Source organism: Colius striatus, chromosome 2 (assembly GCF_028858725.1).
Source record: "Colius striatus isolate bColStr4 chromosome 2, bColStr4.1.hap1, whole genome shotgun sequence".
Taxonomy (NCBI): Eukaryota; Metazoa; Chordata; class Aves; order Coliiformes; family Coliidae; genus Colius; species Colius striatus.
Window position 1 is genome coordinate 53,170,956 of NC_084760.1, and position 19,876 is coordinate 53,190,831.

General features: G+C 38.9%; 1 protein-coding gene across 1 annotated transcript in view; it reads right to left on the bottom strand.

Moving 5' to 3' along the window:
* The window catches only part of ROS1 (ROS proto-oncogene 1, receptor tyrosine kinase), a 76,611-nt gene that overhangs the window by 43,402 nt on the left and 13,333 nt on the right, over window positions 1–19,876 (bottom strand). Inside the window, exons 10-24 of the mRNA XM_061990122.1 lie at window positions 19,117–19,239; window positions 18,083–18,267; window positions 16,882–16,979; window positions 15,234–15,745; window positions 14,490–14,702; window positions 13,497–13,607; window positions 12,824–13,005; window positions 11,705–11,896; window positions 6,628–6,728; window positions 4,845–5,059; window positions 4,354–4,518; window positions 3,602–3,763; window positions 2,495–2,757; window positions 1,570–1,633; window positions 722–924 (exon numbers count right to left, since the gene is read on the bottom strand). Of these exons, the coding sequence (XP_061846106.1) occupies window positions 722–924; window positions 1,570–1,633; window positions 2,495–2,757; window positions 3,602–3,763; window positions 4,354–4,518; window positions 4,845–5,059; window positions 6,628–6,728; window positions 11,705–11,896; window positions 12,824–13,005; window positions 13,497–13,607; window positions 14,490–14,702; window positions 15,234–15,745; window positions 16,882–16,979; window positions 18,083–18,267; window positions 19,117–19,239 (2,789 nt within the window). The remainder of the gene's footprint in view (window positions 1–721; window positions 925–1,569; window positions 1,634–2,494; window positions 2,758–3,601; window positions 3,764–4,353; window positions 4,519–4,844; window positions 5,060–6,627; window positions 6,729–11,704; window positions 11,897–12,823; window positions 13,006–13,496; window positions 13,608–14,489; window positions 14,703–15,233; window positions 15,746–16,881; window positions 16,980–18,082; window positions 18,268–19,116; window positions 19,240–19,876) is intronic.

A 19,876-nucleotide genomic window follows, 5' to 3' on the forward strand; every position in this document is an offset into this window, starting at 1 on the left:
AAGATCTTCCCTTAGCCTCCTTTTGTCCAGGCTAAATGTCTCCAGCTCTCTCAGCTATTCCTCATAAGACCTGTTCTCCAGACCCTTCACCATCTTCATTGCCTGTCTCTGGGCATACTCCAGCACCTTGGTCTCTTTCTCTTAGTGAGGGGCCCAAAACTAAACACAATATTTAAGGCGTGATCTCACCAGCACCAGGTCAATCACTACCCTGGCCTTACTGGCCACACTATTTCTGATACAAGCTAAGATGTCATTGGCCTTCTTGGCCACCTGGGCACACTGATGGCTCACTTTCAGGCACTTGTTGACCAATGCTTCCAAGTCCCTTTGTGCAGGACAGCTTTCCTGCCACACATCCCCTAACCTGTAGTATTGCATGGGGTTGTTGTGGCCCAAGTGCAGGATCTGGCACTTGGCCTTGTCAAACCTTATATTATATTAACCATATTTTTATTATACTACTAGAAAGGAAAATTATCCAGCTAATCTCTCGCAAATTCTCTCTTACATGAACTGATAGTCATTAAGAAAATTTGTCTTTCCTGTTCTGTTTCTACCAATAAATGCCATTAAATGTGTTTTGTTCACCATACTACTTTTTTCTCTTTCAAATACACAGTTTTGACTCCTTAAAAACCATAATTAGCCCCAGACGGTGACAATAACAGCCACATATTTTGCTAGATTCTCTCAAGCAAGGGAATGAACAAAGGAATACCTGAGACTTTGATGCAGTTTGTATATTCAGAAGAAAAAGACCATCTTCTGCAATATAGTAAGCTTTGTCATCATTAGCAGTATAACAGATGTCCTTTACATTTGTCTTTTCTGAAAGTTCCCATATGGTATGATTATTGTCTATGTCAGTAAGAAATAACTTGTTGGCAGAAACAGATATAAGAGTTGGGACAGGGAAAAGATCTGGAAGGAAAAGGGCACAGTAGAAATTACAAAAAACATTCTAGACAATGGAAGTAATTCCTAAAGAAAGGAAGTACAAGATAAAATAAATGATGGCCGTGCACAAATTATATCTGGTCATATGTCACAGCAAATAAATAATAAGATGACTTCTTGTCATCACATGCAGACTCAGATTTTTTCACTGGCTTTGTGGATGCTTACCTAACAAATATAAGCCTACCAAAAACAGATTAGATTTGCTCACTTGATTACCTTTAGCGGACCAACTAGAAATAGTCTATGACCTCTCATAGATCTCTAACTCTCCTGATTACCTTTCACAACTCAATTAGAAATATTCCATCATTTCTAGCACTATGCACATTACAGATCAAAACCTTCTATTTCATACTACCCCGGGGTTGCCTAGAAAAGTTAATTTAGTACAGTTTTGAGGAAAGGATTGAAGTTTCTGAAATTTAACCTACTTATAAGAAACATGCTAATCATTTTATGTCAGAAGTTGTAACTATTTCCTCTGTGGCATCTGCTATAGGAGGGAACAAATGTCACAGGTTACTTATCAGATTACCAAATTCCTGCACTACTGATTTCACCAGGTGTTACATACAAACCATGAGATGGCATCCAAGTCATCCATACCTGATGAATTCCTCTCTGCTACATCAGACAAAGGTCCTGAACCCACAGAGGTGAAGGCTTGCACCTATGGGACAGGAGATTGTTGCATATGCTAAGTAGCAGCATGAATGATTGCACTTGAGAGCCTATAGAGTCATAGTTAATGACAAAACCAGAACCAGATTCCTTGGCTGCTCAGCTAGGAACATAAGAACGTGCTCTACTTAACGTAAGGCTATGCCCGTCAATTCACAGACTACATTCGGATTGGACCATGGCTATAAAGAGAATTTTAAGCAGTGGCCCAGAGAGTGACAGTTCATGCTGCATCTATCAATGAGATCTCAAAGGATGCTAGACAATCTTGTCTCCTTTCCCAGGCTGCAGCTATTCCTACTTTTGCTTGCTATTGCAATCAACAGAGTGTTCTCACCATCAGTATCTGGCCATATTTTTGTGCTTTTAATTTGCCTTTCAAGCACATGTTCTCTGTGTTCCGAATCTTTTATGACAATGAAAACATGACCTCTTGACAAGTTTTAATATGGAAGTCTCTTTTTATGTAACCTATGAGAGTCATTGCGTTTCTCCAGCAGTGGAACTTGTCTTGATCTGGGACTCTCTTTTAATGATCTATCACCCTCTACCAGCTTGACTGAATCTGTTTAACTTGCAGTTTTTAGCAGTGGCTTTGTGAGACCTCTAGAAAAAGTTTCTTCTGGACTTCATCAAACCTGTATAATATTGCAGCATTGTTTTCTACCTTATTTAATGAACAATACAATATGTAGAAAAAGTTAAGCCAAGTATCCAAAGGTAAGCCAGTGAATCAGCAGTTCCACAAGTACAAACCACAAGTACTTGCCCCAAGCCCTAGACAAACAATTCAGGCTGCACTGATAACATCTATCATCTAGCATGAGATAAGTTCAGTAACTTTTCATACCTGAAACCTTACTGTGAGTCTGGAAGGCACTTCCCTGAGAGAAAAGAGCATCAGGGTAGGTTTAACATTGCTCACTTTCCACCTGGTGAGAGTGTCAGCAGTGCTACTTGGACTCAAGAGTTGATAGTAAACTCTGAACTGTGTTAACACTCCGTTTTCCCTTTCAGGTCTGTCCCACCTGAACTCCACCAGGACTGTCTCATCACTTTCATGCAGGTTCTTTTGTAACACATATATTCTAGGGTTTGTAGGGGCTGAAGGAACTGTATTAAAAAAAAAAAAAAAAAAAAGATAAAAATCACAAACCAAAGGACTTCTAGTAAAACACAAACTCTACTTTCTAATTAATTATTCTAGTTTTGAACCTGAGCTTGCCAACTCTAAAGCTGACAGATACAGGTAGCAATTGGTGAAGTGTAAATTACAGAATAATACATAAAACTTAATGGTAATTCATCTGTGGTTTTCATTGGTGTGTAGGTATCTGATTTAACTTGCTTAGAAAAAAAAAGGCTGTATAAACAGAGACAAATGCACTCCTGCACTCAGGTTGGGACACATCTATTTAGATGAGTCCCTTAGGTAACAATGAGACTGCAAGAAGTTTCACAATATAGAGCATACTCTATCCCCTCTCCTGTACACTTTGAAATTTCCTGCAGCTCATAAGCTTTCTGAGTGTTCCACTCACTAAACACTAGGTTTTAGCTTACTTGACTTTGACTTGTATAACACAAAAAATGAACACTGAAGTAAAGAGTTAAAAATGCATAACGATTATTAAAAATGTAATAAGTGGTTAAGATATTATATGCAGCATTTGATGGTCATTGTAACGGATCTCAAAGTCTCTGTGTTGCTCATAGTCATAAGCACATGGTGGATATATTGTCATGCATTTTCTGTTCCAAATTCCAACACTGCAATTGTGTGCATTCATGCATGAACTAGATAATTACCAAAGATACTTAGGAACATGTCCTTGCAACTCTGCCTACAGCTGACTAGCCCTGAAAGCTGCTCATTCTTCTCCAGGATTTCACATGCTGACATCAACATGGTTCCAGTTTCCTTATGGGTGAGTAAAAGGATTTAAAATTCTATTACCTCCTTCAGGGGCTCGAAGAGATACAGATGTTGTTGGTGCCTTGCCCCAGTATGTGTATGGAGTGATGGTAAAATCAAAGAGTGCAAATGGTTCCAGCCAATCAACTTGGTAGGACGGCACCGTCAGGTTATAGGGATAGAGGCACCGGTCACTCTCCAAAGACTGTGAATGAAAAAAAATTAAATATTACACAACATTTTTTCCCCTCTCAAAAAGTCCCTCCATTTTCCAGAACTCTCCTCACCCAGCTGGTCAACTAAATCAAGACAGGATTTCTCTTGCGAGTGATCGTTGCTTCACCAACTCCTGTGGCACTGTAGCAATGCACATCAATCTGCTAGCAATCTGCCCTTTGAATTTAAAGTAAAGCTTGCCAAATGTGCTAAAATTAAGTGTGGATGAAGGCTAGATTTCACATTCAGGCAAAGGTGTCCCACTGGCAGCTCAGAGCACACTTCTGTCTCTGAGTAACTGTGAAAGGCTTTCTCACTCATCTTTGAACAGCGGGAGCTCCTCGCCTGGCACTTCACACCCCAGCAGCAAGCCCAGAGATACTGTTAAGCCCTTGTTTCTCCCATGCTGGCCTCAGTGATGGAGAAACGGGACAGTTTTATATTTACAGTTTAATATGGTTACTTGACCTATTTCTAAATGCCGTAGAAGATAAAACCTGTATTTCTGTTTAAAAACAGATACATTAGCAAGTAGATGCAATAATATGTGTAGATAATAAAGAAGAATTTCATAAACATTCTCACTTGTAGAGCTTTTGATCCCACACAGTAAAAGACGATTCCCCATTGCACATTTGTGGAGGGACTCCAAGTGATATGAAAACTTGAGGAATTTCCTTTAATCCTGAAGGAAGACTCTGGCACTGAATCTGGAATCACTTTTGGTATAAAAGAAAAATTTCCTGTCCACAGAAAGGGGAAGAAATTATAATTTGATGACTATGAGCAATAGGTAAACTTTTTAAACCTGAGTCAAAAAATTGATGTATGGAAAATTCTGCAAGCTGTCATTAAACAGAAACAAGGAATAGCAACACCATGTATTCTTTTTAGCCATATCCATCAGCATTTTTAGTTGTACATTATCCAGATATAACCTGATATATTTATTGATAAATTGCTGTTGCTATTTTCTTTTGTCAGATGACTATTGAATTTCAAGAACAAAGAATTACAGGCTGACAGTGTATACTTTTATTGAGGGGTTAAGACAAAGAAAATAATGTACCTGGCAAAGGTTTAAGTGATGTGTGAACAAGGGTAAAGCTTGCAAACTCTGCTGGTTGTGAGAAAGGAATGCTAAGGCTCTGATTGATTTCCTGAGTTGTAATGAACTGAAGATTATTAATCCAGAACAGACGACCACTGTAATATTCCAGTGAACCCGGAGATATTTCTGAAGTGCTCCATGCAGCAAATTCTGTGACAATGGCATTACCACAACTGTGAAAACATGTACGAAATCAGCCAACTAAAAACACACATGTAGAGTGACAAGATTAATGCAATATTTGACACATCTCTAAGTTTCTCATCATTCAGATTCCTAATGCTCATATAGAAGGCAGGAAAACAATAAATTTTCTTTAAATCCTCTGAAGAAGAACACTTTTCAGAATGGTATATTGCAGGAGTATCTGGAAAAAAAATAGTCTTCATTTCTTTGATTTCATTAAAAAACAATTACAAAATGTCTTAATATTCTGATGCATGGATACAGGAAATTTACCATTTTGAAAAATCAACCCATCTTCTCTCAGCAATTCCACCAACACAATGGAATCTACTTTACAGTATGAGATTCATTCTACTTCATTAGAGCAGGTTCCCAGATGAATCTGACTATGCAAGTTTCCTCAATATCCTTCCTTTGTTTGTTACAATCTATTGACATTTTCCATCACCGGAATCACTAGTGATTTAGTCTATGTTGTTACTTCTGTGTCAAAACTTACAGGCCTTTTTTGGTCACAATTTATCTTCTGGGTAAGAGATTAAGTATGTTGTGAGAGACATCATTTTGCCATCTCAGGTATCTCTTTCAGCTTAGACACATGCTATCCAAAACAAATTTGGAAAAGCTTTGATATGCCATCAGGTCCATTAGGATGGATTACTTTTAATCCCTCTATTCTGGCATGCCAGAGACAATGATTTATGGCTGCTGATTGGTTCACAATGGAGCTGCATGTTCTAGCTAAAACTAATCAACATATTTTGGTTCTTTAAATGTTTACCGTTAATCATAGCAAGTCTAAAACCAGTCAGAAAATTCAGCTGATTGTGCACAAAGCCAGCCTGCAACATTATGAGCATATGTAAATACAGATACTCTTCAACTAAGTTTAAGAAGTTTAATCTGATGCTTCAAAAAGAAAAAAAAAAGGCACTCTCTACATGAAAAGGAGCAAAATGTAGCTTCATGAGCTAACTACTCATCACACACTTCGCATTTACAGAAAAAAAAGTGCCATTTTTCTCAATGTCTTAGTATATCTTCAAGCTGACCCATAAATGTGGTTTTGGTTTGTTATTCTTTTAAACTTTGTCTTTCAGGACTAATGCAGCCATATCATGCTCGGGGCGATCAAGAGGAAAGCCTGCTGAGTATTGATTGCTCAGGTGAGAAAGCAGTGTTAGTTCAAGTCCTAAGCTCCATGTAATATGAACAAGCTTTAGCTCAACACACTGGAAAACTGTGAGGTGTTATAAATGCCAAAATGAAATAGACAATAAATGGTAGTTATTTCCTACAGCTAAATCTAAAAAATTAGGGGCATGACCTCAGTTCAGTGGAGCTTTCATACTGTGTTTCTGTCACTGTAAAACCATGTTAACAACCGCCTCGAATATGTGGTTTGCCATCAGCTAGCTGTGATCATTAGCTCTCCTTTTTATTTGTTGTTAAATTAGCAACTAGCCTGCTCAGCATTGGTCAAAAATTGTTTTCAAAAAGTATCACAGAAACTAGAAAATACAGACTTTTTTACCTCTACTACACATTTACTTACCCTTCTTTGCAGAGAGAAACTCTGTATAGGATTAGGCATAGACTATCTTGCACAAGCCAGTAGAGAAAACCACAGGTGAGATCCAAAGTTAAACCAACCACCTAAGAAACAAAAGTCAAAATGGCAATTTGAACACAGCTTTACTTCTGAGGTAGAAGCCTTTGGGCATAACCTGTCTAGACAGCGTCACGAGTAGCTCTTTCTTGGAAAAACATGTGAACATATATTCTAACACAAAAAGAGGTAGTACTAGAAAATAATCATGTCCTCAGTGTACACCTGTTTAGAGCAGCTGATGATTTTCTAGATAGCTAGAAATATGAGCACCTGTCACTGTGTTCATCCCTGGAGTATGTGAGTACCTCAGATATGATGACAACAGTGTATCAAGTGGTTGGTGGAACTACCTATCAAAACTTGCAGAACATCTCTGGTATTTTAACATGCTTTGTCTGAAACTGGTGGTTAATATCCAGTCAGGTGACATCAGAATCACCTTTTGAAAGAAGTATTTCAGTTCCTTTGTCTTTGTTTTTTAGTTTTGATCTTATGCGTACAACATTTATGGAAAATACATGCAATTTTTTTATTTATACATTTGGTTAAACAGGGAATTAAAATATTTACATTTTGGTAAATCATTTATTATCAAATAATTGGGGGAAGGGAATGAAACAGTCTTCCTGTTCATTACTTCAATATTTCATCTTCATTTAAGGTAGGTGCAAGATTTTCTGTTTATTCTTAATATTCAAAATAGAGCTTTCTTGCTTTTGCAGCAAATAACTGATTCAATACGATACACAACAATAATAGAAATCAGACATTTTATAATCTGTTCTGTGAATAACAAATACTTTGCTTCCACAAATTAGTCTGCTAAATGTTATGAAGTTCGATCTGTGTCATGTCATAAGCCCAGCTTACAATGTTAGAGGCCTCTCTGCAAATGTTTTCCAGCAGTTCTCAAAATTCTCATTCAAATGCTAGTTATAGCTCTTCTTTTATAAGCTTAAATTTCCATTATGAGTATAAGCAGAGCAGCCTCTTTTTTTTCTGTTTTAACTCTTCGTTAATAAACTGCAGAAGACGATGACAGGAAAGCAAATGCCATTTCACTTAGTTGTCTGTTGGTCCTTATGTAATCACATCCTTGACATATTTCTGTTGACATTGTATGTCAGAAAATCAAGGTTTGAGTGATTGCTCCTGTAGGTTTTCCTGATAAAAATAGCTCACAGTATGCATGTGCCTGAGTGCATATTTAGTCAACCATGTTTTATTTTATCCCATTTACCTACACTCCCTCCCCTGCTCAACACCAAATTACATCTTCCTGAATCTACCTTGCTCTTTTAAATGTTTGAGTCTTCTTTCCTTGCTGCAGATTTTTTCCTGCAACTATTGTTTTCCCATAGATATGCTCAAAGGCAAAGAAATATTTGTACTATTCATCTTCAGGAGTTAGGCAGTAGTTTAACACCTTCCTTCTGCTTTGCATCAAAAATAGAAAAACTTTTTCCATTTCATGAGAGGTATTAGTCTCTGGACATGGTATGTATTTGTGATCATGCAATGTAAGACATAACATAAATTTAGGTATTTGAAACATTCCTTGATTAGAAATATTGACAGACCACACCTAGAAGATCCAGGCTCCTCCTTCACATAATGCATTTAGCTCATCCCCAAGTACTTTTGTCCCGGGCATATTGAACAGCGTAAATGACTTATTAAGTGCTTTGGAAGTTCTATACCAGATCCTAAGCTGGAATAAAGCAAAATCAATCTGCCAAAATCAATCAAGCTATGCCAATAGACACCAGCTAAGCTGAACAACTGATTGGAAAATTAAATAATTGTCATAAAAGGATCTAGCTCCTGCCAAAGAAATCACACTTTCAAAGCTCTGCCTTCATATTTGTTTAGGAAACCTGTCATGTCTATAGCAGTCTCTTCTATTGCCATCACTCAGATTTCAAGCTAAAAGGAGGTACAGATGTATGCTGTTGAAGATCCTGTACTGACCAGATGAACAGTAATTCCTTCTAAGAAAAACAGCTAGTAAATGCCAGTAAGAACCAATTATGTAGAGAACATGTTCTAACTGTTGCCTAATAGCAATTAAATATTACATCTGTGTTTTAATATTGAGGTAAGAGATGCTTTTTTTGAGATAAAGGAAGACACATTAATGCTTGTGCAAACATACATTTGCAACTTTATATGGGACAATAATGACCAGCTTGATAATACCACTGTTACAGAGCGTTGTAGATTTATTTGGGTTTTTATTTTAATAAACAAACACCTGTCAGCTATAACTGGTCAGTTCTCAATCTAGACATTTGTACTTGGCTTTTTTCCTGCATGCATCACAGCAGGAGGCTGAGTTCAGGAAGTCAGTGCATAGATTGGGGACAGCAGAGAAGGCAGGAGAGATGTTTGTTTGTAGGAGGTGTGAATAAGTGGATGGTTGAAGGCTGGTATCACTGACATGAAGAAAGGTGCAGAAAAAAAATGACAGGAGCCGACAAGCAGTCTTATTGCTGCCAAGGTTGTTGAAAACAAGAGCAAGAAATTTGAGGATAACATGCATCAATTCAGAGAAGCAGGTAGTGAAACAAAGGGAAAAAGATAAGGAAAGTGATGTTCTTTGCTTAGAATAAACTGCAAATTGTCAGTACTTTGCAACAGATCACCCAGAAGATATGTGACAAGTGTTAAGTGTGCTGTTGAGGTTGGACAGCATACACACCCTCCCATGAAGACAGTACACACAAGTCAGCTTCCACAGAGAGGTGTGAGGCTAGTACTGGAGGGTGCAGGGACCCTTGGCAGCATGGACATTTCTCTCTATACATGCCAAAATTTTTTCAGCTCTGGGAAGGGAAGGGAAGGGAAGGGAAGGGAAGGGAAGGGAAGGGAAGGGAAGGGAAGGGAAGGGAAGGGAAGGGAAGGGAAGGGAAGGGAAGGGAAGGGAAGGGAAGGGAAGGGAAGGGAAGGGAAGGGAAGGGAAGGGAAGGGAAAGATATGTGCTGCTTCTGAGGTCTTGGCATATCTTTTAATAAGCTGAATACTCAGTCTCAAGAGTTCCTCCTTTGCATAGGCAGCACTGAATCCCACCTAGCAAGAATGACGACAAGTCCCTGGCATGGCAAATCCCATATAGTGGCAGAGGCAGGATGGGTTTGGGGAAGGAAACAATGACCTATGAGGATCCAGAAGTAAACCAAGGCCTTAAGAGACTTGATAAGGCATCATGGTGGGGGGGATAATGGAGAAGAAAGGTCTGGGTGAGGTCAGCAAAGATACAGAGGTTGCCTGTGAGGACCTCAGAGCACATTAAAAAGTCTTCAGGTAGGAAAGGAGAGTTAATGTGCTCCCATATATTCATAGAATCATAGAATGGTAGGAGTTGGAAGAGAGCTTTAGAGATCATCTAGTCCAATCCCTCTGCAGAAGCAGGTCAACCTAGATCAGGTCACATAGGAACATGTCCAGGCAGCTCTTTAAGATCTCCAAAGGAGACTCTACATCCTCCCTGGGCAGCCTGTGCCAGGGCTCCCTCACCTTCACAGTAAAATAGTTTTTTTCTTATGTTTAAATGGAACTTTTTTGTATTCCAGCTTCATCCCATTACCCCTTGTCCTGGGCACCTGGCATCCAGCCAGGCTCAAACTACCACTAGATTCCATCAAAAAAAGGGATGTCCCGACCTCCTGACAACCACTATTTAGATATTTGTAAATATTAATAAGATTCCCCTCAGTCTCCTCTTCTCCAGACTAAACAGCCCCAGTTCCCACAGCCTTTCCTCATAAGAAAGATGTTCCAGTCCCCTGATCATCTTGGTGCCCCTGTGCTGGACTATCTCCAGAAGCTCTCTGTCCCTCTTGAGCTGGGGAGCTGAGTCCAGATGAGGCCTCACCAGGGCAGAGTAGAAGGGGAGCAGAACCTCCCTTGACCTGCTGGACATACTCTTCTTGATGCATCCCAAGCATCCCAACCTTGCAGAGGCTTTGATGAGCTAGAGGTTGGAATGGGATCTCTGTTTCCACTCTACCAGCCTACCCCTGTGTGGGACTCATTATCCATCCTAAAATAGCTAAAACAACAAACTCCCATCCCTTTTTCCCCCTGTATACTATTCACTATCTATACTCACTCTTTCAAGAAGCCCCCTTCTCTCTGAGGAGGTGCTCTGCTCTTCAGCAGACTCTTCTCAGCCTTCTGGAGCAACTCACCAGCCTGGAGCAAAGAAAGAAGGGCCAAGCTGGGGACAGGCCTGTGTCTGACTCAGTCAAGTGAGAAAGAGATAGATGGAGGAGGGGCAATTAGGGAATGGAGAGCCTTGAAGATCCCCAAAGCACAGGACTTGTTGTCACTGGCACAATGAGAGGCACAGGATCAAGTAGGACTGGGACTGTCAGTGGCAGATCTGACACCCACAGCAGCATGGTGATCACAAGAGCTGTGCCAGACCAAGGCAGGGGCCGGCTGCACCTAGCCCAAGCACGGCGTCAGCTGCCACCCCCTCTCTCATGAGCATGGGCAAAGCTGGGCTCTGCAGCAACACCTCTGCAGCCTGAAGTGCAACTCCAGTGTCCCTGGAAAGTATCTAGCCCAAAACCTGGCTCTATCAGGACCTGTGAACTGGAGAAACATTTCAAAGGATGCAGGATGCTATGGAGCTCTGGATCCATATCTTGATGAGTAAGTCAGAACTGACCATCAGACTTAAGCCATTTGTGGAAAGCAAGTACCTTTCACATCGGTAGGAGCTGCATTATAATCATAAGGACATCTGTAACATCACGCTTTGTTGCAAGTGTCTGGTTTAAGGATTATGGGCCAAAGTTTTGGTACAGATATTATGTGATTTAATTCTTATCCTGTTCTCAAAATGATACAACAATATTGCAAGAAAGACATGTTATTCTTTTGGTCATAACACATCAATTTTGACGACCATGAACAATAACTATATTCAAGAGATCCAGACAGTAAAACACATCATCCAGCCCCTCAAAAAAATGAAAAAAAAAAAAAAAAAAAAAGATAAAACGTCAGTCACCTGTTTACCAGAAAACTGTAGCTGTTCTTGTAACATAAAATACTCCTCTCCATTCAGTCTTGTGCTCTCCACTGAATACAGTGTAGCCCAGTACAAATAGCCATTTACTGAATCCACTACTAGGTCCTTCACAGGGAACATAACATGAGCCACAACATCAATATGGCCTCCTGGCAGTGATTTTCTGTAGATCTAAGGACAAAACAATTGTTTTAGCATCATACCTGAATCATCAGCCATGATGAATTCTGTATATATAAATGACTTTTCCACAGCCGTTTATCTGAGGTTTATGCAAGTCTTAGGCTTTCAAAGCCTAAACCTTTTGCATTCAAAGTATAAGGATGAAGAATAAAGCAAAATTATTAGTTAATGTTTGTCAGAAAGTAACAAAAGAAAAAGCTGAAATATATCTTCTCCCTGGCTTTTCCAGTTTTGGCAGCCTTCTGTCTGACAGAGTTTCTCACCCACTTCATATTCACTATTCACAAGTGTAAATGAGGGTGCAAGGCAGTGTGAAATCTGGCCTCCTAGCTCCAGTTTTTAAAACAGCTTCTGACTTTGTACTTAGAAGAAATGAAAGGCATAATTTGACAGCACTGCATAAATTAGCACTGCAATTTTGAAGTCAGATACCTTTTAAATACTTCACATGTCAGTGTTCTTGATATGAGAGTGTACAAAGTGCAAATGTAATTATTTTTTTATCTGCAGTAATCTGCAAAATATCACAGTACAGAGCTCAACCTTTAAAATCTCTGAACAAACAAATCATGTCAAATTTGATTAAAATAAAGCCCATCTACTTCTTTGCTGTAATCAACTTGGCAGCCTCCATTATCTTTATCTCCACTTATTTTTACACTGTTGAATCCAAGAAAACTGTTGATAACATGTTTGATTTGCCTATCTTGCACCTGATATTCAGTACCTTGCCTTAGTGAATATTAGTGAACATTTTACATTCTTTGGGAAGAAAGGCCACTTTATTCTGTGTTGTAATAGTAAAGGTTCAAATACATCTCAGGTGCAAGAAGTAATGATTATCTTCTCAAGTGCTCTTTTACAGTGTTTCTTGTTGAAGGGTTTTTTCCATTTAAAAAGCGCAACTGTACCTACCGTATTGGCTGTGCCAGCCCAGTACAAGCATTGACCCAACCAATCTAATGCCAAAATCCTTGCATTTCGGATGCCAGATACATAACTATTCTCAGAGATATCCTCTGTTTCTCTCCATGACCAGGTCTGAACTTTGCCCATGGAATTAATCCAGTAAAGAGTGTCATTATACCAGTCAAGGTCTTGAAGAAAAAGAGGAAGATATTATGCATTTCACAAGCATGTAAATAAAAAAACGTATTTTTTAAAAAGAATAAAGAGTAGTCAGACACTACACAAATGAACAGTTAAAGTTGGTTAACGTGAAGATAGATATTTCCTTATAGGAATACGATGCACATATCTAGTGTATATATATATAGCCCTGATGATTATAAAATCGTGATATATACTGTGATACTGGAGGCAGAATTATTTAGGTCAGAGTGTTGATTTTAACTCTACTGTAACTATGGTGCTATCAGTGGGGTTTCAATAAGGATTAATTTGACCCATAAAGTAGAAGAAAGAGGACAGACACAAAGGTCTGTCTTGGTGAAGTTGCTTCACTGAGCTGCATTCAGTTCTAGACTGCTGCAGTGAAAGCTCTTATCTTGCAGTTCTGTTGATGAAATTTATGGAGAACCAATAAATGTCAGCAAGCCTATAGTGACAGTATGCAGTTTGTTTTCACCTGTAATATTTCTTATATGAGCATAGAGGAGTTCTCCCGGCCCGTAGCTATCCAAATGCTGCTTCCAGAGCCCTTCGACCCCCACTGCCAGTATATATGGCTCTTCTTCAGCTGAGAAAGAAAGAAAGCTGCAGTTGTGCACATCAACAAGCAACTGATGTATCTGTATTTTAATAGCACAGGTTCCTGTTTCTGAAAAGTTACAGAAGCATGGTTAAATCTGCCCCTACTCTAAGGAAAGGCATGACAAATAAGGTGTCAAAATGTCATAATTTGAAAAAGACAAGAGATTCAAGGCAAGTTTAGAACAAGAACAATAAGGCAATTTGAAACTCTATTAAATGCTTAAAAGACACTTTTGCTTGGATCTGGCCTTACCAAAGTCAGGCAAAAGTCAACCCTAATCTCAAGTGCCAGTCCAACTGCAGGTAAATTCAAAGCTGTTTTTCCCTCAGACATAGGTTGTTACGGGCTTCAGCTAGGTTTCAAAAAAACATTCATAAGATTTACACATCTCAGATATTGTGCACAGTAAAAGTAGTTTCCCCCATTATCTATGCTCAAATCAGGGATTTCCAGCTTTTAGAGAGTTTGCACTTTCCTATAAAACATCCCATATTAACCCTCAATGTACTGCCCAAACCACTTTGTCGTAGTAAGTGCTTTACAGAGCACAGGAAAGAAATAGCATCACTCACACTTGTTCATTTGACAGTGTATCAAATATTGTGCTTGATAACATATTTGCATTAGAAAATTGTATACAAGTACTACTAATAAATACATATTATATGATATCATTACTCTAGTCTGAGAATCTTACTTCTTTAACCAAAAGCAAATTTACTGGTCCTACATTCTTTAGTGTTTCTAAGACAATCTTTTTTGTGCCCCTCATTTTGCAGTCTTTGCCCAAAGCCTGGGCCTCACCAGGTGGAAAGCTGTAAGCAAAACTCACTCTTCATTTCTCCTGGGTGACAAAGCAATTCTCACCTTCTTGCAAAGTTGTGCCTCTAAATGACTCTGACCACAGTCCTTCACCAGCAGGAGATACAGCTCTAACTGACACTTCGTATTCTGTGAAGCTGGCCATATCCTTCACTGTAAACCTAGTGTTACCAATATTTGAGACAACCCATTCCTCCACAGATGGATTCTGAGACAACACTTTCACATCATAGGTCCAGTTTTGCCAGGCAGATAGACCTGTGAGATGCAAACAATCACATTATAACAGAGCAGATGTCTGTAACAGATGATAGGCATTCTTTGAGAAAACTCTATGTTGGAGACTCATTTAAAAAATGTCAGTATCAAGGGAATTAGGAAAGGGATAAATGAAAAATGTACACTATCTGGTTCTGGGACCACCTAAGAGTAGTGGTTCAATCACCCATGAAAAATTAAGTTGGAAGAACCAAAATTTTCCCCAACCAAGGGAAAACATGAGCAAACAACGTTACAGCTAGACCACATCATACTTAAGATGAAGCCTTGCTTAGAATCCCTTGCAGATGAAAAAAGAGTTACCGACATAAACTTGTATTAATTTAGTCAGACAAACTATTTTATTGGCAGAACTTTGGCTAATTTTTTTCAAACTGAAGCCATTCCACAACTTCCAGCAGGATTGGCTATTGAAGTCACCAAAGCCCAGTATCAGAAAAAGGGAAAACAGGAAGTTATTCCTCTAGAAAGAAAAGGAGAGGACTTTCAGGAAGACACAACTGGACTTACTGGTTCCAATGGCATGTTCAGGTGGTCTCCAGTTGATCACAGCTTGGTCTGATCCAAAGAGCACCGTGACAAGTTGAGGGGCAGTTGGTAAAGGAAAAGGCTGACTTGATGCTCCATAGAAAAGCAAGTTGCCAAAGCCAGAATATTCTGGGTATATCAAATTGCAATCCACAATATACTCATTGAAGCTAGAACTCCCCACTGGAGAGAGCTCCTCATGGAAAACTGCCCAGCCATCTGTGACAGTAAATGTGTTATCTTCATAAACAAAGCTCTCCATGTCATTAAATGGCACATGTGATCGCAGAGTGTGAAATTCTGAACCATCAAGAAAACCTGACACAAAGGACTGTTCTGTTTTGTTGAAGAAAATAAGTCTCTTAGATTGGAAGTTGATACTGAAGTCTCTCAAAGCACTGGATTTCACTACTGGTGAAGCTGTGGAGGCAGTGCCAGGAAAGAGTGGAAGATTTGCTCTGTATATGCCATCCTCCAGGAGACAGAAAATGTAGCTGGTCATTGAGGAAAACAGATCAAAATAACTACAGTGCAAGAATTCTGTAGATGGGTCACAAATACTTTAACAACTCAGATATGTGCCAGACAACAGGAAAAATATTTTGATGCTATTAATATACATCCTAGGAGAAGTGAGCACATCACTTTTTACCTTCTGTGTATTTGATTGGCAGATTATTGGAGAATATTCCTCCATAATACCTCAAGTGTTAAGCATGGACATTTAAAATGCATACAGTTTCATATTCATAAAAACATTGAATGTCTGAAAACCAAACCTCTGCACTGGAAGCAATTTATCTCCTCTGCTAACACTCTGGGGAAGAAAATACAGAGAATACTGCACAGTGTCTGTCTTTTTCCAGTTGTTTTGTAGTTTGTCATTTGTTGTCAATTGCACTTTTGTTTTGATAAGGCAAGAGTTTGAAACAGGAACCTAAATGACTAAAGAAGTGATGAAAATTACAGAAGAGCTTTAGAATCATAGAATCATAGAATGGTAGGGGTTGGAAGGGACCTTTAGAGATCTAGTCCAACCTTTCTGCAGAAGCAGGTCAACTTATATCAGGTCACATAGGAACATGTTCAGACGGATCTTCAAGACCTCCAAGGAAGGAGACTTCACAACCCCTCTGGGCAGCCTGTGCCACTGTTCCGTCATCCTCACAGTGAAATAGTTTTTCTTATATTTGAATGTAACTTTTTTGTGTTCCAGCTCCATCTCGTTACCCCTTGCTCTGATGCTAAATACCATAGATAAAAGGGATGTCCCAATATCCTGACACCCACTATTTAGATATTTGTAAATATTAATAAGATCCCCCCTCAGTATTCTCTTCTCTAGACTAAACAGCCCCAGTTTCTTCAGCCTTTCCTCATAAGAAAGATGTTCCAGTCCCCTCATCATCTTGGTGGCCCTGTGCTGGACTCTCTCCAGAAGTTCTCTGTCTCTCTTGAGCTGGGGAGCCCAGAACTGGACACAGGACTCTAGATGAGGCCTCACCAGGGCAGAGTAGAGGGGGAGCAGAACCTCCCTTGACCTACTGGCTACACTCTTCTTGATGCATCCCAGGATGCCGTTGGCCTTCTTGGCACTTTTGACACTAGATGCTCAAAGGATGACACTTACCCATTATAGGGATCAGCTATAACCTTCCTAGGGGATGTCACATAAAGAGGAGTGATGTCTTCAGCTGTTGTGCAGTTCTCTAAACGACAGACATGTATCTGAGGAATGAGAAGAAATACTGACGATGCATTCTTTCTTTAGGGGAACCAGATAATGATACAGTTCTCTCACAGTTCTAGTCCTTCTGGGTTCTTGAGTTGTCAGTCACCCAAGTATGACACTTGTAAACAAGTAGGAGCACATCCATGACAGCTTACCCTGAAGAGCTGTCTCTCAGCCATCCTCCTCTTATCTTGCTACCTCTAAGCTGGAGGAAAGAGCCAAATTTGGAGGATATAGGCAAACTGTATTTTTAAAACAGTCTGGCAGGAAATGGAAAAGAGGGAAGGTACTGTGTTTCTGATCCTGGAAGCAATATATTGCGACTTCTCTAACATGCAATAGATTACAAAATCCCTGTCATCAGCATGTTCATCTACATCTCAATTGTATCTTTTTATCACTACTGCTTTTCCTGCTCCCTATTCTCTGAGCAGCAAGCAAAAAATATAAAATTGAAAGAGGATAAAAAAAATTAAAATCCCCCACTAATCATTTAAGGCAACTGCCTAGTACTTCTTTTATTAGAAGACTACAAAGGTACATGAAAAGTCTGACCATTACTGTAACTGATGTTTTATGAGTAGGGAATCAAATGCAAAATTGCCATCTACATTTTTATTTCAAGTTTAAAAAGCTGTAATCTAAGCTTTCTCAATGGCATCAAACACTTTTACCTCTTAAACATCTTTTGCCAATTATGAAGGGCATTATAATTACAAACTAGCTACCTAACCATCTTCCTGAGGCAGAACAGGAACTGAACAGGCTAGATGGAGAACCAAGTATAGAAACAAAGTCATTTATATTGAGTATGAGATGGGTGTGAAGTCAGTCTCAAAAACAAAGTCGTGAAATGCAAAGCTTTTTATATCCTAAGGAGAACAAAAAGACAAGGAGCCCGAATTCAATATAGTCTTTAAACATGACTTGATATTCAAGCCTTTCCTCTATTTTAAAACTCTGAAATAGATTAATATTATTGAAGTAAAAACCCCTATTTCTATAGCATTTTGTGCACAAATAAATCAGATGTTTTCATGTAAAATAAATTACAATAATGGTTCAAATTAAATTATTTAATTAATCTCTAGAGCACTACCTTTTCATTCATGACAAAGTACATCCTCTGGTAAAGCCAGTCTACTGAGATGGACGTAATGTTCCCCCAGCCAGCATAAAAGAGATTTAGGTCAGATACATCAGACATATTTGCAGTTCCTTTCACCCAGATGGAATTCCCCTCAGAAAAATAGACAAGTTGCTGATAAACATTCACAGAAATTCCTAAAAATAGAAGCATATATGCACACAGATAATGTAAGAAGTTACAGTTTTTCAGTTACTTTTTCTACTTGCCTTAAAAATAAGTGTTTTTCAATCTGCAACCCAAAATTACTGAGAAAAGTTAACTGGCTTTTCTCCTCCTCTTCTAATCTTCTTTCAGATAAGGAAACTTTCCCATTTGCTGTGTAAGTGAAATTACTATAGACAACTGCCTTTCATGAAGGTAATCAGACAGAAAAAGGATATGTAACTTGCAAGTAAACTGACACTGATACAATTGGTATCTCCCTACAAAGCACCATTCACTCTAGAATTCAAACTAGACATTATATATGCCACCACAAAATATTAATGAGTAGTTTGATATAACCTGTTTGTCTGGTGACTTAGGCTACTAAATGCATTGTTACGGAGCTCTGTGCCTCAGAGTAGCTAACACCAGCTCTTCAGTCAATATCTTTTGACAGTTCATATTATTTATTCTTAAGTTTGAATCATTTCACTTCCCTGTACTCATGTGGAGAAAATACAATCATTAATCATAGGGAAACACCTACTTTGGCTTCATCTTACCTCAATTTAGATACCTACTAAGTAAAAGTCCAGCTCTGAAGCAACTGCCTGGTTTCAGGGATGAAAAGGTTGGACAGGAGACACCAATTAATCTCTTCCCAATGCCTGTGATATCAAATAAGTCAAATCACATCCTAAAAGTTCCTATTTCATCCCATTGACTAAAAAGGGAGGCTAGACTCTGTCTCAGGCTAAGTAAGGTGCATTTTGTCCTTAGTAAACACAGAGGTTTAAGTCATACTTGAGAGAAAAGGAGAGAGCCTGATTTGATTTTACCTGTAATGTTGTGTTGTATAACACCATTTTGCAGGCATTGGGCAGCTTCAAGGAAATGTTCTGTGTATCTCTTCCTTAAAGACTGGTTTCTGGATAGGAAAAGCCATCTTGCTTTTTCCTTAACTAACAAACAGAACAATTCAGAATTAAGACAGGTGACTGCAGCACAGAGAAGAATGTTGCTAACTCAGAGACATCATTACTACGCATGCATATACACATGTATGAATATATGTTTAAGCTAACAACAACAGGCTAAAACTTTTTGAGTGTTCAAAGTGGTTGGAGTTATTTGCCAGTACAGTGCCTTTTGGGTACTCAACCAAAGTTGAGACTATACCACATGAATTTCACACCATCATTTCCTGTAACAGTAGTGAGTCCCTAGTGAGGGAAAGTAAGCTGGAACAAACAAGGCCTTATGGACTCCCGAGGAAACAAATGCACTAAGATATCCACATGATTCCAACATCCAGCAGACGTGGGATATTTAACCCTCTAGGCCTCTTTGAAAATCCCACTCAAACTAGAATATGACACAGAACGGGACACAGAACTGTACAAGAGCATAGCAAGTATGTTTATTTCTTGTCTTTTATTATGCTGATCAGTGGTTTTTTTCAAGGAACTAGTAGTTTTCACAGATAAAGATGATAATGCTCTGCTTCAAAGTTGATGAATCTAAGTTTTATTAAAATAAAGTCAGAGATTTAAAGTCAAGAAGGAGAGCTTTGGTCACATAAGTTGACTTCATGCTTAT